Source organism: Ranitomeya imitator, chromosome 10 (genome assembly GCF_032444005.1).
Source record: "Ranitomeya imitator isolate aRanImi1 chromosome 10, aRanImi1.pri, whole genome shotgun sequence".
Taxonomy (NCBI): Eukaryota; Metazoa; Chordata; class Amphibia; order Anura; family Dendrobatidae; genus Ranitomeya; species Ranitomeya imitator.
In genome coordinates this window covers 74,537,681-74,564,066 of record NC_091291.1, presented here as the reverse complement: position 1 = coordinate 74,564,066, position 26,386 = coordinate 74,537,681, and the positions used below count along the sequence as shown (strand labels likewise).

The 26,386-nt window shown below is 43.1% G+C and overlaps 1 protein-coding gene across 5 annotated transcripts in view; it reads left to right on the top strand.

Annotated features, from left to right (window-relative positions):
• The window catches only part of LOC138651574 (NXPE family member 1-like), a 474,026-nt gene that overhangs the window by 105,125 nt on the left and 342,515 nt on the right, over positions 1 to 26,386 (top strand). For 2 of the 5 annotated variants that reach the window (XM_069741869.1, XM_069741870.1), the window contains exon 2: positions 23,374 to 23,469. In XM_069741869.1, coding sequence (XP_069597970.1) covers positions 23,377 to 23,469 — 93 coding nt within the window. In that variant the 5' untranslated portion in view covers positions 23,374 to 23,376. Of the gene's footprint in view, positions 1 to 4,857; positions 4,907 to 23,089; positions 23,119 to 23,180; positions 23,247 to 23,373; positions 23,470 to 26,386 lie in introns of those variants that run through there. The other 3 variants (XM_069741868.1, XM_069741867.1, XM_069741871.1) reach the window with 3 other exon arrangements.

Here is a 26,386-nt window from a genome sequence, read left to right as displayed (position 1 = left end):
CAATATTAGGAGTGGCAAAATCTACAGTTTGGTACATCCTGAGAAAGAAAGAAAGCACTGGTGAACTCATCAATGCAAAAAGACCTGGGCGCCCACGGAAGACAACAGTTGTGGATGATAGCAGAATAATCTCCATGGTGAAGAGAAACCCCTTCACAACAGCCAACCAAGTGATCAACACTCTCCAGGGGGTCGGCGTATCAATATCCAAATCTACCATAAAGAGAAGACTGCATGAAAGTAAATACAGAGGGTTCACTGCACGATGCAAGCCACTCATAAGCATCAAGAATAAAAAGGCTAGACTGGACTTTGTTAAAAAAACATCTAAAAAAGCCAGCACAGTTCTGGAAGAACATTCTTTGGACAGATGAAACCAAGATCAACCTGTACTAGAATGATAGAAAGAGAAAAGTATGGCGAAGGTGTGGTACAGCTCATGATCCACAGCATACCACATCATCTGTAAAACACGGCGGCGGCAGTGTGATGGCGCGGGCATGCATGGCTGCCAGTGGCACTGGGTCACTAGTGTTTATTGATGATGTGACACAGGGCAGAAGCAGCCGAATGAATTCTGAGGTATTCAGAGCCATACTGTGTGCTCAGATCCAGCCAAATGCAGCCAAATTGATTGGTTGTCGTTTCATACTACAGATGGACAATGACCCAAAATATAAAGCCAAAGCAACCCAGGAGTTTATTAAATCAAAAGTGGAATATTCTTGAATGGCCAAGTCAGTCACCTGATCTCCACCCAATTGAGCATGCATTTCACTTGTTAAAGACTAAACTTCAGACAGAAAGGCCCACAAACAAACAGCAACTGAAAACCACCGCAGTGAAGGCCTGGCAGAGCATCAAAAAGGAGGAAACACAGCGTCTGGTGATGTCCATGAGTTCAAGACTTCAGGCAGTCATTGCCAACAAAGGGTTTTCAACCAAGTACTAAAAATAAACATTTTATTTAAAATTATTTAATCTGTCCAATTACTTTTGGTCCCTTTAAAAACAGGGTGGCACATGTTAAGGAGCTGAAACTCCTAAGCCCTTCATCCAATTTTAATGTGGATACTATCAAATGAAAGCTGAAAGTCTGAACTTCAACTGCAGCTGAATTGTTTTGTTTAAAATTCATTGTGGTAATATCTATACCCAAAATTAGAAAAATGTTGTCTCTGTCCAAATATATATGGACCTAACTGTATATATAGATATATATATATATATATAAATATATATATATATATATATATATATATATATATATATACAGTTAGGGCCAGAAATATTTGGACAGTGACACAATTTTCGCGAGTTGGGCTCTGCATGCCACCACATTGGATTTGAAATGAAACCTCTACAACAGAATTCAAGTGCAGATTGTAACGTTTAATTTGAAGGGTTGAACAAAAATATCTGATAGAAAATGTAGGAATTGTACACATTTCTTTACAAACACTCCACATTTTAGGAGGTCAAAAGTAATTGGACAAATAAACATAACCCAAACAAAATATTTTTATTTTCAATATTTTGTTGCAAATCCTTTGGAGGCAATCACTGCCTTAAGTCTGGAACCCATGGACATCACCAAACGCTGGGTTTCCTCCTTCTTAATGCTTTGCCAGGCCTTTACAGCCGCAGCCTTCAGGTCTTGCTTGTTTGTGGGTCTTTGCGTCTTAAGTCTGGATTTGAGCAAATAAAATGCATGCTCAATTGGGTTTAGATCTGGAGATTGACTTGTCCATTGCAGAATGTTCCACTTTTTGGCACTCATGAACTCCTGGGTAGCTTTGGCTGTATGCTTGGGGTCATTGTCCATCTGTACTATGAAGCGCCGTCCAATCAACTTTGCAGCATTTGGCTGAATCTGGGCTGAAAGTATATCCCGGTACACTTCAGAATTCATCCGGCTACTCTTGTCTGCTCTTATGTCATCAATAAACACAAGTAACCCAGTGCCATTGAAAGCCATGCATGCCCATGCCATCACGTTGCCTCCACCATGTTTTACAGAGGATGTGGTGTGCCTTGGATCATGTGCCGTTCCCTTTCTTCTCCAAACTTTTTTCTTCCCATCATTCTGGTACAGGTTGATCTTTGTCTCATCTGTCCATAGAATACTTTTCCAGAACTGAGCTGGCTTCTTGAGGTGTTTTTCTGCAAATTTAACTCTGCCCTGTCTATTTTTGGTATTGATGAATGGTTTGCATCTAGATGTGAACCCTTTGTATTTACTGTCATGGAGTTTTCTCTTTACTGTTGACTTAGAGACAGATACACCTCCTTCACTGAGAGTGTTCTGGACTTCAGTTGATGTTGTGAACGGGTTCTTCTTCACCAAATTAAGTATGCGGTGATCATCCACCACTGTTGTCATCCGTGGACGCCCAGGCCTTTTTGAGTTCCCAAGCTCACCAGTCAATTCCTTTTTTCTCAGAATGTACCCAACTGTTGATTTTGCTACTCCAAGCATGTCTGCTATCTCTCTGATGGATTTTTTCTTTTTTTTCAGCCTCAGGATGTTCTGCTTCACCTCAATTGAGAGTTCCTTTGACCGCATGTTGTCTGCTCACAGCAACAGCTTCCAAATGCAAAACCACACACCTGGAATCCACCCCTGACCTTTTAACTACTTCATTGATTACAGGTTAACGAGGGAGACGCCTTCAGAGTTAATTGCAGCCCTTAGAGTCCATTGTCCAATTACTTTTGGTCCCTTGAAAAAGAGGACGCTATGCATTACAGAGCTATGATTCCTAAACCCTTTCTCCGATTTGGATGTGGAAACTATCATATTGCAGCTGGGAGTGTGCACTTTCAGCCCATATTACATATATAATTTTATTTCTGAACATGTTTTTGTAAACAGCTAAAATAACAAAACTTGTGTCACTGTCCAAATATTTCTGACCCTAACTGTATATATATATATATATATATATATATATATATATATATATATAGACTGTATATATGTTTTTACAAATATTTGAGGCCTTGGATTCATTCTATGTCCATTTAGCAAGCCGGCGAGAAAATTTCGCCGTACGGATGCCCCACGGATAATTTTTGGAGAAAAAAAATCGCATACTCTCATTGAATACGGATCACTGTTCAGGAAATTTTCTGCGTATCTCGGCCATCAAAAATGGACTGTATTTTTATATGTTGTGTTTGACTCCCAAACTGATTGCATTGTTTACTGACAAGGTATAAAAAAAATTTTGAAAACACACCTACGTTCCTGTCCTGTTCACACCTACAATCCTGTTCCGCAGGATTGGCGCATAGCAAATGTGGTGCCAATATTCAAAAAGGGCTCTAAAAGTGAACCTGGAAATTATAGGCCAGTAAGTCTAACCTCTATTGTTGGTAAAATATTTGAAGGGTTTCTGAGGGATGTTATTCTGGATTATCTCAATGAGAATAACTGTTTAACTCCATATCAGCATGGGTTTATGAGAAATCGCTCCTGTCAAACCAATCTAATCAGTTTTTATGAAGAGGTAAGCTATAGGCTGGACCACGGTGAGTCATTGGACGTGGTATATCTCGATTTTTCCAAAGCGTTTGATACCGTGCCGCACAAGAGGTTGGTACACAAAATGAGAATGCTTGGTCTGGGGGAAAATGTGTGTAAATGAGTTAGTAACTGGCTTAGTGATAGAAAGCAGAGGGTGGTTATAAATGGTATAGTCTCTAACTGGGTCGCTGTGACCAGTGGGGTACCGCAGGGGTCGGTATTGGGACCTGTTCTCTTCAACATATTCATTAATGATCTGGTAGAAGGTTTACACAGTAAAATATCGATATTTGCAGATGATACAAAACTATGTAAAGCAGTTAATACAAGAGAAGATAGTATTCTGCTACAGATGGATCTGGATAAGTTGGAAACTTGGGCTGAAAGGTGGCAGATGAGGTTTAACAATGATAAATGTAAGGTTATACACATGGGAAGAAGGAATCAATATCACCATTACACACTGAATGGGAAACCACTGGGTAAATCTGACAGGGAGAAGGACTTGGGGATCCTAGTTAATGATAAACTTACCTGGAGCAGCCAGTGCCAGGCAGCAGCTGCCAAGGCAAACAGGATCATGGGGTGCATTAAAAGAGGTCTGGAAACACATGATGAGAGCATTATACTGCCTCTGTACAAATCCCTAGTTAGAACGCACATGGAGTACTGTGTCCAGTTTTGGGCACCGGTGCTCAGGAAGGATATAATGGAACTAGAGAGAGTACAAAGGAGGGCAACAAAATTAATAAAGGGGATGGGAGAACTACAATACCCAGATAGATTAGCGAAATTAGGATTATTTAGTCTAGAAAAAAGACGACTGAGGGGCGATCTAATAACCATGTATAAGTATATAAGGGGACAATACAAATATCTCGCTGAGGATCTGTTTATACCAAGGAAGGTGACGGGCACAAGGGGGCATTCTTTGCGTCTGGAGGAGAGAAGGTTTTTCCACCAACATAGAAGAGGATTCTTTACTGTTAGGGCAGTGAGAATCTGGAATTGCTTGCCTGAGGAGGTGGTGATGGCGAACTCAGTCGAGGGGTTCAAGAGAGGCCTGGATGTCTTCCTGGAGCAGAACAATATTGTATCATACAATTATTAGGTTCTGTAGAAGGACGTAGATCTGGGGATTTATTATGATGGAATATAGGCTGAACTGGATGGACAAATGTCTTTTTTTGGCCTTACTAACTATGTTACTATGTTACTATGTTACGTTGTAAACGAAATTTTACCATGTTTATTTTCACATAAGGAAATAAGTGATTTTTCCTTTTCCCTTCTGAACTATACAGAGTTCTTCTGATATTTTATTTCAGATTGTGTGCAGAACTTGAACTTTGCTTCATTGACTACTTGTGGTTCAAGGTAAGCTGAATCTGTGAATAATTAATGTCTTACTGGATGTTGTTCACAACATTCTTGCCATGAAGTACATTTTGATGATAGTCCTAGCAAGTTACTGGTGAAACTGTTTCAAGTTTCCATTAACATACAAGGATAAGCGATTTACGTGAATAACTTTTGAACTACACATAGAGTTGATAATTTTTTGCCAAATATTATTCAGGACTAGTGTTGAGCGATACCGTCCGATACTTGAAAGTATCGGTATCGGATAGTATCGGCCGATACCCGAAAAATATCGGATATCGCCGATACCGATATCCGATACCAATACAAGTCAATGGGACATCAAGTATCGGAAGGTATTCTCATGGTTCCCAGGGTCTGAAGGAGAGGAAACTCTCCTTCAGGCCCTGGGATCCATAGGGATGTGTAAAATAAAGAATTAAAATAAAAAATATTGATATGCTCACCTCTCCGGCGGCCCCTGGACATCACGCTGGTAACCGGCCGGCTTCTTTGTTTAAAATGAGCGCCTTCAGGACCTGCGAATGACGTCGCGGCTTCTGATTGGTCGCGTGACGCCCATGTGACCGGCACGCGACCAATCAGAAGCCGCGACGTCATTCGCAGGTCCTTAATTCCTAGAATTAGGAGTTTTGTGAATGAGAATGACGTCGTGGCTTCTGATTGGTCGAGTGCCGGTCACATGGGCGGCACGTGACCAATCAGAAGCCGCGACGTCATTCGCAGGTCCTGAAGGCGCTCATTTTAAACAAAGAAGCCGGCCGGTTACCAGCGTGATGTCCAGGGGCCGCCGGAGAGGTGAGCATATCAATATTTTTTATTTTAATTCTTTATTTTACACATCCCTATTGATCCGATACCGATACCCGATACCACAAAAGTATGGGATCTCGGTATCGGAATTCCGATACCGCAAGTATCGGCCGATACCCGATACTTGCAGTATTGGAATACTCAACACTATTCAGGACATTTATATGGTCAATTTGAGTACTAGTGGTCATGGGTACCTCTTTTCAAATTGAACTTATGTACAATTGCGTACGTTTGATTAAGCGCGACATAAGCGATTTACGTGAATAACTCCTGACCTACACATAAAGTTGATATTTTTTTTGGCAAATATTATTCAGGACATTGAACTGGTCATTTTGAGTACTAGTGGTCCAGGGTACCTCTTTTCAAATTAAACGTATGTACGATTGAGTACATTTGATTATGCGCAACATAAGCGATTTACGTGAATAATTTCTGAACTACACAAAGAGTTGTTAATTTTTTTTGCAAATATTATTCACAACATTGATATGTTCATTTTGAGTACTAGTGGTCTAGGGTACCTCTTTTCAAATTGAACTTACGTACAATTGCATACGTTTGATTATGCGTGACATAAGCGATTTACATGAATAACTTCTGAATTACACATAGAGTTGATAATTTTTTGGGCAAATATTATTCAGGTCATTGAGCTGGTCATTTTGAGTACTAGTGGCCCAGGGTACCTCTTTTCAAATTTTAACTTACGTACAATTGCGTACATTTGATTATGCGCAACATAAGCGATTTACGTGAATAACTTCTGAACTACACATGGCAATTTTTTTGGCAAATATTATTCAGGACATTGATATGTTCATTTTGAGTACTAGTGGTCAAGGGTACCTCTTTTTAAATTGAACTTATGTACGATTGAGTGCGTTTGATTATGCGCGACATAAGCGATTTACGTGAATAACCCAGGACCACAAGTAGTCAAACTAAACATCTCAAAGTCCTGAATTTTTTTTTACCCAAACAATATCCACTCTGTGTATAATTCATCATACATGAAAATCTAATAGCTAACTAATAACTAATAGCTAACTGCAGACTAACTTGAGTCCGGTTTATTTTCTTGTTATTTGTGGTCTTGTATCTGAGGCACCATACATTTATGGCACCTAGTCTACTTGAACTTTTGAACAGATCAGAAGGTGTATCTGCCAATGCAAATCAGCTGCCATAAATCTCTTTGTTCCTCAGATAGAGCCACTGACATAAATAGTAACTATCATGCACTGCCCTGATAGAAGTCACCCCAGCTGCAGGACAGCACAAACAAGAATGTGTCTTTCCCTGTATATATACAATATATATATATATATATATATATATATATATATATATATATATATATAGATATATATATATATGTTAGCAAAAACAAATAAGGCAGCGCACCATTGACAAAATTAAAAAATAGTGTTTTAGTAGCCCATTGGGGCTCAGCCACATGTCGGTTCTACTGAGAACCTTTATCCAGGAGAGCCAAAATTCTGTTTTTTCATTTATTTTTGCTGCTACATTGAAGATCGGTAAATGCCTGGAATGTTTGGGTTTGGCAGCTGTGCATTACACACTGCTAGTGCTTAGTGTTGAGCATTCCGATACCGCAAGTATCGGGTATCGGCCGATACTTGCGGTATCGGAATTCCGATACCGAGATCCGATATTTTTGTGATATCGGGTATCGGTATCGGAAGTGTAAAATAAAGAATTAAAATAAAAAATATTGTTATATTCACCTCTCCGGCGGCCCCTGGACATCTGCGCGAGGAACCGGCGTCCGGCACGGCTTCTTTCTTCAAAATGCGCGCCTTTAGGACCTGTGGTATGACGTCCCGGCTTCTGATTGGTCGCGTGCCGCCTATGTGACCGCCACGCGACCAATCAGAAGCCGCGACGTCATTCCTCAGCTAAAGTCCTAGAATGAGCGCCTTTTAGGACCTGAGGAATGACGTCGCGGCTTCTGATTGGTCGCGTGGCTGTCACATGGGCGGCACGCGACCAATCAGAAGCCGGGACGTCATTCCACAGGTCCTAAAGGCGCGCATTTTGAAGAAAGAAGCCGTGCCGGACGCCGGATCCTCCCGCTGATGTCCAGGGGCCGCCGGAGAGGTGAATATAACAATATTTTTTATTTTAATTCTTTATTTTACACTTTAATATGGATCCCAGGGCCTGAAGGAGAGTTTCCTCTCCTTCAGACCCTGGGATCCATGAGGATACATTCCGATACTTGATGTCCCATTGACTTGTATTGGTATCGGATATCGGTATCGGCGATATCCGATATTTTTCGGGTATCGGCCGATACTATCCGATACCGATACTTTCAAGTATCGGACGGTATCGCTCAACACTACTAGTGCTGCTTTCAGATCTCCCTCTCTCTCTCTCTCTCTCTCTCTCCAGATACACACTCAGTGACTTGGTCCGGTAGCCGGGGTGAGGGTCCTATCATATCATATTGTAAATCCAGGGTGGCAAGCATGAAAACTCAAATATATAACTTTTTATTAAAAAAAATAATGCCCACAAAGTTGAGGATGAATATATATGATAAAGAGCCAAACAGAAGAAAATACAAACAGCCAGTAGGTGCGTATAGATGATCACATATAGACCCCTGAACGTATACTCAGTCTGGCCAACTAGACCCCCCAAAGGCAGAAAAGGGAATAAAAGCGAAGACCTACCAGGGGGTGCACTTTCTTCTTTACATGAGTAATATTTTACCTCCCTCTCTTCTAATTCCCTCTTTCTTTCCGGTCCCCTCTTTGGGGTCTTGCCCAGACAATAGTATTTCTTTTAGGGTTACCTGGGTACATTAAGGGAGCTATTCACATACGCTGGCCTCTATATACACCCACTGGCTGTTTCTGTTTTCTTCTATTTAACCCTTTGTTATATATATCAGCACTGTGCAAGATGTAGTCCACAAACCGGGACCGACAGAGACCAGAATCAAAGGCATGGGAGCTACAGCGGGGGCCATTATACAGTGTTAGAGCTAATTCGGGGGTCATTATACAGCGGATGAGCTGATGCAGGATCCAGTATACAGCGTGAGAGCTAATGCAGCGGTCATTATACAGTGTGGGAGCTAATGTGGGGCCAGCATATAGCATGATAGCTATTTTTGGGAGCCATCATACAGTGCTAGCGCTAATTCGGAGGCCATTATACAGCATGGGAGCTAATGTGGAGGCCACTATACAGTACAGTTTAAAGGCTACTGTGGGGGCCATCATACAGTATGTAGGCATATATACAGTGTGGGAGTTACTGTGGGGTCTGTCATAAACTGGGGTTTACATACAGTGTGGGAGCTACTGTGGGGGCACAAAAGAGACATTCTACTATGTAAAGGTCAGGAGGAGCATTGCTTTTGTATCACGCAACAGGTGCAATACTAGGGACACATGTGACAGCAGTGGCTCAGTATTGGGTTGAGTAGTTTGTGCAGGTTTGAGATAGATGGGTACTGGGCTGGAAATGTGTGAGAAGTCAAATGTGTCTCTGTAGTAATCTCTGCAGAGGAGTCCTGGCTGTAAGAAGTTGTCATGTCGGTCTGAGTAAGGTGTAAAAGTGAACGATTATCAAAAAGAACGTCACCTGTAAGTTATTGTCTGTAACTGTATTGTAAACTCTTGTATATTCTGCAACACTGGTATCTACAATTATGAGATCATCATATGACGGTATTATCAGTATTGTATTTTGTGTAGAGATTTTTTTCAGTTACAGCACTGTAATGTGCTGAGGTTCTTTTATACCCACATATAGAGTGCGCCACCTCAGTTGCAATCAGGGCTATTGGTTAGGGGCCCACTCAGATTTCCCCCCCCCCTGAGCTGAACCCCTAGCTATGCCTCTGGGTATCAGCGTACTCAGGACAAATTGTACAACAACTTTTGTGGTCCAATTTCTTCTCTTACCCTTGGGAAAATAAAAAATTGGGGGCAAAAAGATAATTTTTATGAAAAATTATGATTTTTTATTTTTACGGCTCTGCATTATAAACCTCTGCGAATCACTTAATGGGTCAAAGTGCTCACCACACCTCTAGATAAGTTCCATAGGGGGTCTACTTTCCAAAATGGTGTCACTTGTGGGGGTTTCAATGTTTAAGCACATTAGTGGCTCTCCAAATGCGACATGGCGTCCCATCTCAATTCCAGCCAATTTTGCATTAAAAAGTCAAATGGGGCTCCTTCCTTTCCGAGCTCTGCCATGCATCCAAACAGTGGTTTACCCCCACATATGGGGTATCGGGGTACTCAGTACAAATTGTACAACAACTTTTGGGGTCCATTTTCTCCAGTTACCCTTGGTAACATAAAACAAATTGGAGCTGAAGTTAATTTGTTGTGAAAATGCTTTTTTAATCATTCCAAAAATTCCTGTGAAGCACCAGAAGGGTTAATAAACTTATTGAATGTGGTTTTGAGCACCTTGAGGGGTGCAATTTTTTAGAATGGTGTCACACTTGGTTATTTTCTATCATACGGACCCCTCAAAATTACTTCAAATGTGATGTGGTCCCTAAAAAAAAATGGTGTTGTAAAAATGAGAAATTGCTGGTCAAATTTTAACCCTTATAACTCAAACACAAAAGAAAATGTTGCTTCCAAAATTGTGCTGATGTAAAGTAGACATGAGGGAAATGTTACGTATTAAGTATTTTGTGTGACATATCTCTGTGATTTAAGGGCATAAAATTTCAAATTTGGAAAATTTCCATTTTTTTCACAAATAAATGAAGGTAATATCAAATACATTTTACCACTATCATAAAGTACAATATGTCTCGAGAAAACCATGTCAGAATTAGCGGGATCCATTGAAGCGTCCCAGAGTTATAACCTCATAAAGGGACAGTGGTCAGAAATGTGAAAATTGGCCCGGTCATTAACGTGCAAACCACCCTCGGGGCTTAACCCCTCTCTGACCTTTGACATACTATCCCGTTGAGGTGACCTGGGCCTATCTGACCCTCAATGGGATAGTACGTCATAGCGATCAGCCGAGCTCACGGGGGGAGCGCGGCCGATCGCGGCCAGGTGTCAGCTGCCTATTGCAGCTGACATTTGGCACTATGTGCCAGGAGCGGTAAAGGACCGCCCCCGGCACATTAACCCCTGGCACACCGCGATCAAACATGATCGCGGTGTGCCGGCGGTATAGGGAAGCATCGCGCTGGGAGGGGGCTCCCTGCGTGTTTCCCTGAGACCCCCGGAGCAACGCGATGTGATGGCGTTGCTCTGAGGGTCTCCTACCTCCTTCCTCACTGCAGGTCCCGGATCCAAGATGACCGCGACATCCGGGTCCTGCAGGGAGGGAGGTGGCTTACCAAGTGCCTGCCCAGAGATTGTGGGACCTTATTTGGGATAAATTAGCAATTGGCCAACACCCCAGGGGAGTTTACATGATCAAAGGCACTGAGCCTGGCCACAACCATATGCTCTAACACCTCCTTGCCAAGATAATATCTCATGTGACCCTAGCATGGATGTACAGCAGTAAATATTTAATACAATACAACAAATGAATTTAGCAAACATTCACCAGGCACATTAAAGAAATTGTTGCAGGATGATAGGCAGTAGTTGACAGGAAGCAGAGATTGTACCATTAAAGGGAATGTTGCAGGGTGATAGGCAGCAGTTGACAGGAAGCAGAGATTGTACCTGTATGAAGAGAGGAGATGGATATTAATTCCCGGCCGTTGAAATAACTGCGGCGTCTTTATGCGTAATGGTTTGCTGCAGGAATGCGCGTGCCTGACCCCACACGCGTGCACCCCTTAAGATGCTACTAAATTTATAGAACTGAGTAAAGGATCAGGTGAGAGGGATTGTTATTTACTTTCATCGGTGGATTCACATCCTTTATTTATTTGTTTGATTGCATTATGATTTATCTTTATGTCTCTTCATTCTCCACCACTAGATCACCAGGCTTAACGTCTTCTGTGCCGCTACAAGCAGTCCAATTTTTAACAAGGGTTTCTATGATGCCCATAGTATATTTTTTTAAAATGTATCCCCCTTGGGGAAATGTTTGTCAGCCCATGCACTGTGTGTATGGGCAATACAAGTCTAGGAGACACACTCCTTTACATTGGGCCTAGTTTATAATGAGGCCTTCAGCAATGTCTCCCCATTCTCTCCACTAGATCACCACGCTGAACATGTTCTGTGCTGCTATAGGCAGTCCAATTTTTGGCAAGGGTACCTATGACACCAATAGTATATTTAAAAAAAATGTTTCCCCCTTGAGGAAATGTTTGTCAGCCCATGTACTGCATGTATGGGCCTTACAAGTCTAGGAGACACACTCTTTTACATTGCGCCTTCAGCAATGTCTCCTCATTCTACACCACTAAAACACCATGGTGAACTTGTTACTACAAGTTGCAAACTCGGCTTTGGGAAAATGGCCGCCGCGATCTCTTCTGCGCACGCACGGCATCCCGTGGCCATTTTCCTGAAGCCCCATGCAGCAGAGCACTCCATCTGCGCACGCGCGGCCTCAGGAAGATGGCCGCCCCCACCGATGACAAGGGTAATAGCGCAGATCGCGCGCTTTTTCTTCACCTGCGCGCAGTGGATTCGGCACTTGGACATGCGCACACCTCTACGCCACCAACGGAAAGCTGGGGAAGAAACAGCGCTGTGACCACGCCCACCCGACCTGACCAGCCTGATTGACAGGCGAAAACAGCGACTTTGGTAATTTATTTCGCAGCATAGGTGGGGAATCAGGGTACACAAAATACACTATTATAACGCACAGCGCAGGCCCTATTTAACAGTATTTTTATCTCAATCTGAAAAAACGGGGTGACAGGTTCCCTTTAAGAAAGCTTTTTCGGCTGCCTTAGAGATGGGCAAGTCTGGCTGCCAATATACGCACCCCTGGATGTGTTTCGCATATTAAAATGGAGTTTGTTTGTTTGACACATGGTTTGTGTGTGGAGGTAAAGAAGACCTCCTGTGTGATGCCTCCAGATAGAGCTGGTGTGATAACTCCAGACTGAGCCTGTATACTGGATGTTATCCAGCCTATGTGACCAAGACTGGTTCTAAAGTGACTTTGTTGAAACTGTTTACTTTGTTTTGCCAGGACTGAAGGTTCTGTATTTTCCTTTGCTTGTGGCCTGGTTTATAAAGCACCCATAAACCAGCATAGACATATAGATAGAAACGGTTCTTGTGTTGCCTCACCAAGCACGCAAGTGAGTAGCGTTCCCACACTATATACAGTATACATAAGTCCCATCAAACTAGTACCGTATATAAATATACGTATTTAATCAGCATAAAAGAAACACATCTACTATATAATTGTCTAAGGGTCACTTCCGTCTGTCTGTCTTTCTGTCTGTCTTTCTGTCACAGATATTCAATGGTCGCTCTCTCTGTCATGGAAATCCAAGTCGCTGATTGGTCGCGGCAAAACAGCCGCTCCATACTCCCCTCAGTCAGTGCCCAGCGCCCGCTCCATACTCCCCTCTAGTCACCGCTCACACAGGGTTAATGCCGGCGATAACGGACCGCGTTATGCCTATAACAGGGATATGGTTCCCATACTGCTAAATACTGTGTGGGCAGAGTTATATACCGCGTGGCTGCTAAATACTACATGGGCTGTGTGATATACTGCGGGGGCTGTGTGATATACTGCGGGGGCTGTGTGATATACTGCGGGGGCTGTGTGATATACTGCAGGGGCTGTGTGATATACTGCGGGGGCTGTGCTATATACTGCGGGGGCTGTGTGATATACTGCGGGGGCTGTGTGATATACTGTAAGGGCTGTGTGATATACTGCGGGGGCTGTGTGATACACTGCGGGGGCTGTGTGATACACTGCGGGGGCTGTGTGATATACTGCAGGGGCTGTGTGATATACTGCGTGGGCTGTGCTATATACAACGTGGGCAGTGTTATATACTACGTGGGTTGTGTGATATACTGCGGGGGCTGTGTGATATACTGCGGGGGCTGTGCTATATACTACGTTGCCAGTGTTATATACTATGTGGGTTGTGTGATATACTGCGGGGGCTGTGTGATATACTGCGGGGGCTGTGTGATATACTGCGGGGGCTGTGTGATATACTGCCGGGGGGGTGATACACTGCGGGGGCTGTGTGATACACTGCGGGGGCTGTTTGATACACTGCGGGGGCTGTGTGATATACTTCGGGGGCTGTGTGATATACTGCGGGGGCTGTGTGATATACTGCATGGGCTGTGCTATATACTATGTGGGCAGTGTTTTATATCATGTGGGCTGTATGATATACTGCGGGGGCTGTGTGATACACTGCGGGGGCTGTGTGATATACTGCGGGGGCTGTGTGATATACTGTGGGGAGTGTGATACACTGTGGGGGCTGTGTGATACCCTGCGGGGGCTGTGTGATATACTGTGGGGGCTGTGTGATAAGTTGCGGCGGGGTGTGATACACTACGGGGGCTTTGTGACACACTGCAGGGGCTGTGTGATATACTGCGGGGGCTGTGTGATACACTGCGGGGGCTGTGTGATACACTGTGGGGGCTGTGTGATATACTGTGGGGGCTGTGTGATATACTGCGTGGGCTGTGCTATATACTACGTTGGCAGTGTTATATACTACGTGGGCTGTGTGATATACTGCGGGGGCTGTGTGATATACTGCGGGGCTGTGTGATATACTGCAGGGGCTGTGTGATATACTGCGGAGGGGTGATACACTGTGGGGGCTGTGCGATATACTGCGGGGCTGTGTGATATACAGCAGGGGCTGTGTGATATACTGTGGGGGGGGTGTGATACACTGCGGGGGCTGTGTGATACACTGCGGGGGCTGTGTGATATACTGCAGGTGCCATATGATATACTATATGATATGTATGTATGTATGTATATAGCAGCCACATAGTATATAGCACAGGCCACGTATTATTTGCTATATACTATATGGCTCCTATATACTATGGCCTGTGCTATATACTATGTGGCTGCTATATACATACATATATACATATTCTACAATACCCGATGCGTTAGAATCGGGCCACCATCTAGTTGTCTATATGCTGTCATTGTTGTACAGAAATAAAGCCATGAAAAGGGGTGATTTTAAATATGAATCTTACTCATTTTTGTTATTTTACATCGTGTGTGAAACAAATAGAGGGATAAATAATTTCTTTGTGGGCAGCTAGAGCAATTACATTTTTTTTAATATCACAGTTTTTTCTGTACATTTTCTAGCTATAAACTCGTAATTTAATTGACAGGTTAGTAATAAAATTAATGTATCCATAGCTATATGTGAAGTACGTTACACACCCTTTGTCTTAGTTCCTTTGCTTTAGTGTAAAGTGATATACTGCGTGGGCTGTGCTATATACTATGGGCAGTGTTATATCCTATGTGGGCTGTGTTATATACTGCGGGGGCTGTGTGATATACTGTGGGGGGGGTGATACACTGCGGGGGCTGTGTGATACACTGCGGGGGCTGTGTGATATACTGCGTGGGCTGGGTGAAACACTGCGGGGGCTGTGTGATACACTGTGGGGGCTGTGTGATATACTGCGGGCGCTGTGTGATATACTGCAGGGGCTGTGTGATATACTGCGGGGGCTGTGTGATATACTGTGGGGGATGTGATACACTGTGGGGGCTGTGTGATATACTGCGGGGGCTGTGTGATACACTGCGGGGGCTGTGTGATATACTGCGTGGGCTGTGCTATATACTACGTGGGCAGTGTTATATACTATGTGGGCTGTGTGATATACTGCGGGGGCTGTGTGATATACTGTGAGGGCTGTGCTATATACTATGTGGGCAGTGTTATATTCTATGTGGGCTCTGTTATATACTGCGGGGGGCTGTGTGATATACTGTGGGGGCTGTGTGATAAGCTGCGGCGGGGTGTGATACACTATGGGGGCTTTGTGACACACTGCAGGGGTTGTGTGATACACTGCGGGGGCTGTGTGATACACTGTGGGGGCTGTGTGATATACTGCGAGGGCTGTGTGATATACTGCGTTGGCTGTGCTATATACTACGTTGGCAGTGTTATATACTACGTGGGCTGTGTGATATACTGCGGGGGCTGTGTGATATACTGCGGGGCTGTGTGATATACTGCAGGGGCTTGTGATATACTGCGAGGGGGTGATACACTGCGGGGGTTGTGCGATATACTGCGGGGGCTGTGCGATATACTGCGGGGGCTTTGTGATATACTGTGGGGGCTGTGTGATACACTGCAGGGGCTGTGTGATATACTGCGGGGGCTGTGTGATATACTGTGGGGGCTGTGTGATATACTGCGTGGGCTGTGCTATATACTACGTGGGCAGCGTTATATACTACATGGGCTGTGTGATATACTGCGGGGGCTGTGTGATATACTGCAGGGGCTGTGTGATATACTGTGGGGGGATGTGATACACTGCGGGGGCTGTGTGATACACTGCGGGGGTTGTGTGATATACTGCAGGGGCTATGTGATATACTGAGGGGGGTGTGATACACTGCGGGGGCTGTGTGATATACTGCGGGGGCTGTGTTATATACTGCGTGGACTGTGCTATATACTATGTGGGCAGTGTTATATACTACGTGGGCAGTGTGATGTACTGCGGGGGCTGTGCTATATACTACATGGGCAGTGTTATATACTGCATGGGCTGTGTTATATACTACGTGTCCTGTGTTATATACTGCGTGGCCTGTGTTATATACTGCGTGGCTGCTATATACTGTGTAGGCTGTGTTATATAGTACGTGGGCTGTGTTATAACGGTTTGGGCTGTGTTATATACTGCGTGGCCTGTATTAACGCATTGGGTATTCTAGAATATGTATGTATGCATGTATATAGCAGCCACATAGTATATAGCACAGGCCACGTAGTATTTGCTATATACTACATGGCTCGTAGATACTACATGGCCTGTGCTATATACTATGTGGCTGCTATATACAGACATACATACATATTCTACAATACCCGATGCGTTAGAATCGGGCCACCATCTAGTTGTCTATATGCTGTCATTGTTGTACAGAAATAAAGCCATGAAAAGGGGTGATTTTAAATATGAATCTTACTCATTTTTGTTATTTTACATCGTGTGTGAAACAAATAGAGGGATAAATAATTTCTTTGTGGGCAGCTAGAGCAATTACATTTTTTTTTAATATCACAGTTTTTTCTGTACATTTTCTAGCTATAAACTCGTAATTTAATTGACAGGTTAGTAATAAAATTAATGTATCCATAGCTATAGGTGAAGTACGTTACACACCCTTTGTCTTAGTTCCTTTGCTTTAGTGTAAAGTGATATACTGCGTGGGCTGTGCTATATACTATGGGCAGTGTTATATCCTACGTGGGCTGTGTTATATACTGCGGGGGCTGTGTGATATACTGTGGGGGGGGTGATACACTGCGGGGGCTGTGTGATACACTGCGGGGGCTGTGTGATATACTGCAGGGGCCATATGATATACTGAGGGGGGGTGATACACTGCGGGGGCTGTGTGATATACTGCGGGGGCTGTGTTATATACTATGGGCAGTGTTATATACTACGTGGGCTGTGTGATATACTGCGGAGGGGTGATACACTGCGGGGGCTGTGCGATATACTGCGGGGCTGTGTGATATACAGCAGGGGCTGTGTGATATACTGTGGGGGGGTGTGATACACTGCGGGGGCTGTGTGATACACTGCGGGGGCTGTGTGATATACTGCAGGGGCCATATGATATACTGAGGGGGGGTGATACACTGCGGGGGCTGTGTGATATACTGCGGGGGCTGTGTTATATACTGCGTGGACTGTGCTATATACTATGTGGGCAGTGTTATATACTACGTGGGCAGTGTGATATACTGCGGGGGCTGTGCTATATACTACATGGGCAGTGTTATATACTGCATGGGCTGTGTTATATACTACGTGTGCTGTGTTATATACTGTGTGGCCTGTGTTATATACTGCGTGGCTGCTATATACTGTGTAGGCTGTGTTATATAGAACGTGGGCTGTGTTATAACGGTTTGGGCTGTGTTATATACTGCGTGGCCTGTATTAACGCATTGGGTATTCTAGAATATGTATGTATGTATGTATATAGCAGCTACATAGTATATAGCACAGGCCACGTATTATTTGCTATATACTATATGGCTCCTATATACTACATGGCCTGTGCTATATACTATGTGGCTGCTATATACATACATATATACATATTCTACAATACCCGATGCGTTAGAATCGGGCCACCATCTAGTTGTCTATATGCTGTCATTGTTGTACAGAAATAAAGCCATGAAAAGGGGTGATTTTAAATATGAATCTTACTCATTTTTGTTATTTTACATCGTGTGTGAAACAAATAGAGGGATAAATAATTTCTTTGTGGGCAGCTAGAGCAATTACATTTTTTTTAATATCACAGTTTTTTCTGTACATTTTCTAGCTATAAACTCGTAATTTAATTGACAGGTTAGTAATAAAATTAATGTATCCATAGCTATATGTGAAGTACGTTACACACCCTTTGTCTTAGTTCCTTTGCTTTAGTGTAAAGTGATATACTGCGTGGGCTGTGCTATATACTATGGGCAGTGTTATATCCTACGTGGGCTGTGTTATATACTGCGGGGGCTGTGTGATATACTGTGGGGGGGTGATACACTGCGGGGGCTGTATGATACACTGCGGGGGCTGTGTGATATACTGCGTGGGCTGGGTGAAACACTGCGGGGGCTGTGTGATACACTGTGGGGGCTGTGTGATATACTGCGGGGGCTGTGTGATATACTGCAGGGGCTGTGTGATATACTGCAGGGGCTGTGTGATATACTGTGGGGGGTGTGATACACTGTGGGGGCTGTGTGATATACTGCGGGGGCTGTGTGATACACTGCGGGGGCTGTGTGATATACTGCGTGGGCTGTGCTATATACTACGTGGGCAGTGTTATATACTATGTGGGCTGTGTGATATACTGCAGGGGCTGTGTGATATACTGCGAAGGCTGTGCTTTATACTATGTGGGCAGTGTTATATTCTATGTGGGCTCTGTTATATACTGCAGGGGGCTGTGTGATATACTGTGGGGGCTGTGTGATAAGCTGCGGCGGGGTGTGATACACTACGGGGGCTTTGTGACACACTGCGGGGGCTGTGTGATACACTGCGGGGGCTGTGTGATACACTGCGGGGGCTGTGTGATACACTGTGGGGGCTGTGTGATATACTGCAAGGGCTGTGTGATATACTGCGTTGGCTGTGCTATATACTACTTTGGCAGTGTTATATACTACGTGGGCTGTGTGATATACTGCGGGGGCTGTGTGATATACTGCGGGGCTGTGTGATATACTGCAGGGGCTTGTGATATACTGCGGGGGGATGATACACTGCGGGGGTTGTGCGATATACTGCGGGGGCTGTGCGATATACTGCGTGGGCTTTGTGATATACTGTGGGGGCTGTGTGATATACTGCGTGGGCTGTGCCATATACTACGTGGGCAGCGTTATATACTACATGGGCTGTGTGATATACTGCGGGGGCTGTGTGATATACTGCAGGGGCTGTGTGATATACTGTGGGGGGATGTGATACACTGCGGGGGCTGTGTGATACACTGCGGGGGTTGTGTGATATACTGCAGGGGCTATGTGATATACTGAGGGGGGTGTGATACACTGCGGGGGCTGTGTGATATACTGCGGGGGCTGTGTTATATACTGCGTGGACTGTGCTATATACTATGTGGACAGTGTTATATACTACGTGGGCAGTGTGATATACTGCGGGGGCTGTGCTATATACTACATGGGCAGTGTTATATACTGCATGGGCTGTGTTATATACTACGTGTCCTGTGTTATATACTGCGTGGCCTGTGTTATATACTGCGTGGCTGCTATATACTGCGTAGGCTGTGTTATATAGTACGTGGGCTGTGTTATAACGGTTTGGGCTGTGTTATATACTGCGTGGCCTGTATTAACGCATTGGGTATTCTAGAATATGTATGTATGCATGTATATAGCAGCCACATAGTATATAGCACAGGCCACGTAGTATTTGCTATATACTACATGGCTCGTAGATACTACATGGCCTGTGCTATATACTATGTGGCTGCTATGTACAGACATACATACATATTCTACAATACCCGATGCGTTAGAATCGGGCCACCATCTAGTTGTCTATATGCTGTCATTGTTGTACAGAAATAAAGCCATGAAAAGGGGTGATTTTAAATATGAATCTTACTCATTTTTGTTATTTTACATCGTGTGTGAAACAAATAGAGGGATAAATAATTTCTTTGTGGGCAGCTAGAGCAATTACATTTTTTTTTAATATCACAGTTTTTTCTGTACATTTTCTAGCTATAAACTCGTAATTTAATTGACAGGTTAGTAATAAAATTAATGTATCCATAGCTATAGGTGAAGTACGTTGCACACGCTTTGTCTTAGTTCCTTTGCTTTAGTGTAAAGTGATATACTGCTTGGGCTGTGCTATATACTATGGGCAGTGTTATATACTACGTGGGCTGTGTGATATACTGCGGAGGGGTGATACACTGCGGGGGCTGTGCGATATACTGCGGGGCTGTGTGATATACAGCAGGGGCTGTGTGATATACTGTGGGGGGGTGTGATACACTGCGGGGGCTGTGTGATACACTGTGGGGGCTGTGTGATATACTGCAGGGGCCATATGATATACTGAGGGGGGGGTGATACACTGCGGGGGCTGTGTGATATACTGCGGGGGCTGTGTTATATACTGCGTGGACTGTGCTATATACTATGTGGGCAGTGTTATATACTACGTGGGCAGTGTGATATACTGCGGGGGCTGTGCTATATACTACATGGGCAGTGTTATATACTGCATGGGCTGTGTTATATACTACGTGTGCTGTGTTATATACTGCGTGGCCTGTGTTATATACTGCGTGGCTGCTATATACTGTGTAGGCTGTGTTATATAGATCGTGGGCTGTGTTATAACGGTTTGGGCTGTGTTATATACTGCGTGGCCTGTATTAACGCATTGGGTATTCTAGAATATGTATGTATGTATGTATATAGCAGCCACATAGTATATAGCACAGGCCACGTATTATTTGCTATATACTATATGGCTCCTATATACTACATGGCCTGTGCTATATACTATGTGGCTGCTATATACATACATATATACATATTCTACAATACCCGATGCGTTAGAATCGGGCCACCATCTAGTTGTCTATATGCTGTCATTGTTGTACAGAAATAAAGCCATGAAAAGGGGTGATTTTAAATATGAATCTTACTCATTTTTGTTATTTTACATCGTGTGTGAAACAAATAGAGGGATAAATAATTTCTTTGTGGGCAGCTAGAGCAATTACATTTTTTTTAATATCACAGTTTTTTCTGTACATTTTCTAGCTATAAACTCGTAATTTAATTGACAGGTTAGTAATAAAATTAATGTATCCATAGCTATATGTGAAGTACGTTACACACCCTTTGTCTAAGTTCCTTTGCTTTAGTGTAAAGTGATATACTGCGTGGGCTGTGCTATATACTATGGGCAGTGTTATATACTACGTGGGCTGTGTGATATACTGCGGGGAGTGATACACTGCGGGGGCTGTGTGATACAATGCTGAGGCGCTGTGTGATATACTGCGGGGAGTGATACACTGCGGGGGCTGTGTGATATACGGCGGGGGATGTGTGATATCCTGGGGGGGCTGTGTGATATACTGCCGGGGCTGTGTGATATACTGTGGGGGTGTGATACACTGCGGGGGCTGTGTTATATACTGCGGGGGCTGTGTGATATACTGCGGGGGCTGTGTGATATACTGCGGGGGCTGTGTGATATACTGCGGGGGCTGTGTGATATACTGCAGGGGCTGTGTGATATACTGTGGGGGGTGTGATACACTGCGGGGGCTGTGTGATATACTGCCGGGGCTGTGTGATATACTGTGGGGGTGTGATACACTGCGGGGGCTGTGTTATATACTGCGGGGGCTGTGTGATATACTGCGGGGGCTGTGTGATATACTGCGGGGGCTGTGTGATATACTGCGGGGGCTGTGTGATATACTGCAGGGGCTGTGTGATATACTGCGGGGGGGTGATATACTGCGGGGGCTGTGTGATATACTGCAGTGCTGTGTGATATACTGCGGGGGCTGTGTGATATACTGCGGGGGGGTGATACACTGCGGGGGCTGTGTGATACACTGCGGGGGCTGTGTGATATACTGCATGGGCTGGGTGAAACAGTGCGGGGGCTGTGTGATACACTGTGGGGGCTGTGTGATACACTGCGGGGTCTGTGTGATATACTGCGGGGGCTGTGTGATGTACTGCAGGGGCTGTATTATATACTGCGTGGGCTGTGCTATATACTACGTGGGCAGTGTTATATACTACGTGGGCAGTGTGATATACTGCGGGGGCTGTGCTATATACTTCATGGGCAGTGTTATATACTGCATGGGCTGTGTTATATACTGCATGGGCTGTGTTATATACTACGTGGGCTGTGCTATATACTGTGTGGGCTGTGCTATATACTATGTGCCCTGTGTTATATACTGCGTGACCTGTGTTATATACTACGTCGCCTGTGTTATATACTGTGTGGCTGCTATATACTGCGTAGGCTGTGTTATATAGCACATGGGCTGTGTTATATACGGTTTGGGCTGTGTTATATACTGCGTGGCCTGTATTAACGCATTGGGTATTCTAGAATATGTATGTATGTATGTATATAGCAGCCACATAGTATATAGCACAGGCCACGTAGTATTTGCTATATACTACATGGCTCCTATATACTACATGGCCTGTGCTATATACTATGTGGCTGCTATATACATACTGTACATACATACATATTCTACAATATCCGATGCGTTAGAATCGGGCCACCATCTAGTTGTCTATATGCTGTCATTGTTGTACAGAAATAAAGCCATGAAAAGGGGTGATTTTAAATATGAATCTTACTCATTTTTGTTATTTTACATCATGTGTGAAACAAATAGAGGGATACATAAATTCTTTGAGGGCAGCTAGAGCAATTACATTTTTTTTAATATCACAGTTTTTTTCTGTACATTTTCTAGCTATAAACTCGTAATTTAATTGACAGGTTAGTAATAAAACTAATGTATCCATATAGTCATATGTGAAGTACGTTACACACCCTTTGTTTTAGTTCCTTTGCTTTAGTGTAAAGTGATTATGCTTCCGCAAATCCAGTTAAACAGGATCCGTAGATGATACAGCAAGCAGCATAGTAAGTTCATGTATGCCACAGAAATAGGGATAGAGAGAGAAGGGAAGAAATGAAAAGAAAGAGAGGACCAGAGAGAAAGAAAGGGGGAAGTTAAGAGAGGAACAGAGGGAAAGAAGAAAGAGATAAAGGTAAGGAGACAGAGAAACAAAGAGGAAAGGAAAAGAGATATGAAGCATAGAGATAGATATGAAGCTAGATTAAGATATATATAAAAAATCTGACTATAGATGTTTACTGTGTATTGTTTTTCTACAGACAATGAACAACCTGCTATCGTACAAGGGTTACCTGACATCATTAGTTGCATTCTGTCTCCTGATTAGCATCATTTATCATCAAAACTTAAAAAAGGTAAGATATAAAATGATTTGATTATGTGGATTAGCGTTACTTACAGTATGTTGATGACAATTTAGCTGTGGCAGCACAACATGTGAATTCCACTGGTGCATGAATATAATTCTTTGTTGTCATTGCATTTTTGCATGTAATCTTTTCATCTGTTGTCATTTGATTGTTGTTATAACAAATATAACATTCAGTCAGCAGGAACAAAAATATCATAATAGCCAAACGGGAAAAATATTTGTAATGAAATTCAGTTGCAAAAATGATTTTTAGCTCCAAGTGCCTGCATTTACTTAAAAACTAAATGCTCCCCCCGAAGGGGTCCTTATCATTTAAAGGAGACTGTGCCCATGTGATGTGTGGCCTTGTAAACTCACTAAATGGACTTAATACAAATAAAATGAGAAACCTGAGGATATGTCAGCTGCTGAGTTTTTCTTGTTACAACTATCTGGGAAAATCGTAGTAAGATAGATTGTTAATAATGCTCATTAATACTCTGAAAAGTGAATCTCTGGTTTTTATCACCATGTTTCTTTAGGTCTAAGATTCTTTCCTAACTTTTTTAATATTAAATAGCTCTAACATTTTCAGATAGTTATAAATAAAAAAGTGACAGTGAATAGAAAGCTCTTTTTTATAAGCTCAACGTATACCAGTTACTGCAGCTCGTAAGGTCATCTTATTGGTGAGGTTACATAGCTTTATAAAATTGTTAAAAGTGTCGTTTAAGGGAGATCTGTTAGGCTGTGTGCCCACATTGCGTTTTTGTGTGTTTCTGCCACGTTTTTTGCCGCAGCGGAAACGCTTAATACTGCTTAAAAACCACATTCCCATGCAATCCTATGGGATTCCGCAGTTGCTGTGCCTATGCTGCAGATTTTCCCACGGCGGAATCACATATCGGTAAAATCCGCAGCATGTTCATTATTTCTGCGGAATCGCGGTGATTCCGCCTAAATAGGAATGCATTGAAATGCTCACTTTACGCATGTGGCTATGCCCACCATGTGTAAAGTGAGCGCTTGATGTGCGGATAGTACCTGGGTCTGGAGGAGAGGAGACTCTCCTTCATGCCCTGGGTACCATATTCCTGTAAAGAAAAAGAAATGAAATAAAAAAAATAGGGATATACTTACCTTCTGATGGCCCCCGGAGTCCTCCCGGCTGTCAGCGGTGCACGCGGCGGCTTCCGTTCCCAGGGATGCATTGCGCGAAGGACCTGAGATGACATCGCGGTCATGCGACCGTGACATCACAAAGTTCCTTCACGCAATGCATCCATGGGAACAGAACGTAACGGGAGCGCCGCTGAGGAGATCGGGGGCCGTTGGAAGGTGAAAGTAACCATATTTTTTATTTTTTTAATTATTTTTAACACTCTATCTTTTACTATTGATGCTGCATAAGCAGCATCAATAGTAAAAAGTTGGTCACACTTGTCAAGCACTATGCCTGACAAGTGTGACTAACCTGTAAATCAGTTTTCCAAGCAATGCTTCAGATCGCTTGGAAAACGCAAGCATTCTGCAAGCTAAAAACGCTTGCAAAACGCTTGCGTTTTACAGGAAAACGCATGTGAATTCTGCATGCATTTTACCCGCGGCAGGGAGTTGCGAAAATGCTGCGGACATTTCCGCAGCATTTCTGTAACATGGGCACATAGCCTCAAACTTCATCAGAAAAACAAAGTTGCAACTTTATTATATATTATATATATTTAGATTTTACCCCTTAGAGACCAAATTTTGGAAATCTGACCAGTGTCACTTTATGTGGTAATAACTCTGCGACACTTGAACAAATCCCAGTGATTTTGAGACTGTTTTATCATAACGCATTACACTTTATGATAATGGTAACTTTAGGTTGATATGTTTTGTGTTTATTTACATAAATATCAGAAATTTGAGAAAAATGTAAAAAAATTACCAACTTTCAAAATTTGAATGATCATCCCTTAAATCCAGATGGTCATACCACAGAAAAACATTAATAAATAAAATTTCTCTCATGTCGGCTTTACACCCACACCATTTCTAAAAGTTATTTTATTTTGTTAACCTTTTAGGAGGTTTAAAAATGTAGCAGTAATTTTTCATTTTTTTAAGGAAATTTACAACATTTATTTTTTTAGGGATCTATCCATGTTTGAAGTGACTTTGGGGGTCCTATATATTTGGAGCCCCCAAAAGTGATGCCATTTTAAAAACAATACACCCTGACATATTGAAAACTGCAGTCAGGTAGTTTATTAACCCTTGAGGTGATTTTCAGGAATTAATGCAAGTGGCATGACAAATGAAAATGTGCATTTTTACCACCTAATTGTCATTAACTTCAGAACGGATTACTACAGCCGACAGACTGTAAGGCCGCTATTTGGTCATGAATTGCGATCGCAAACATCAGGGCCGCACAATCATGATCTGAGAGCACCAATTGGGATAAAGAGGAAGCCCCCACACTCTGTTAACCATTTATATGATGTAGTCACTATTGACAGCAGCATCTAAGGGGTTAAATAGATTTGGACGGTGCAAACACTGATCGGGGTTACAGCAGCAAGTTGTCAGTTCTAGTTTACAGCCGACCGACAGCTGCTGGATTGTCACCTGTGTGGGGAGGCTATTTTCTTATATCTCAGATCAGTTAAAAGACGCATTGGCGGTCATTAAGGGGTTAAGATGTTATTTCATGTGCAAACTGTAAAGTGCTGCAAAATATGTTAGCGCTATATAAAAATAAAGAGTATTATTATAACAATAAAGATTATTATTTCATTAGAACCTTTTTAAAGGTTCCTGGAGCTTATTTGGCAAAGCTCATATGCCACACAGCTGCGATTTTAGGAAGAATGCAGGATTACAAGCAGACAGATTAATAACTAACTATTAAAGGTGAGCAAGCACTAAAATAC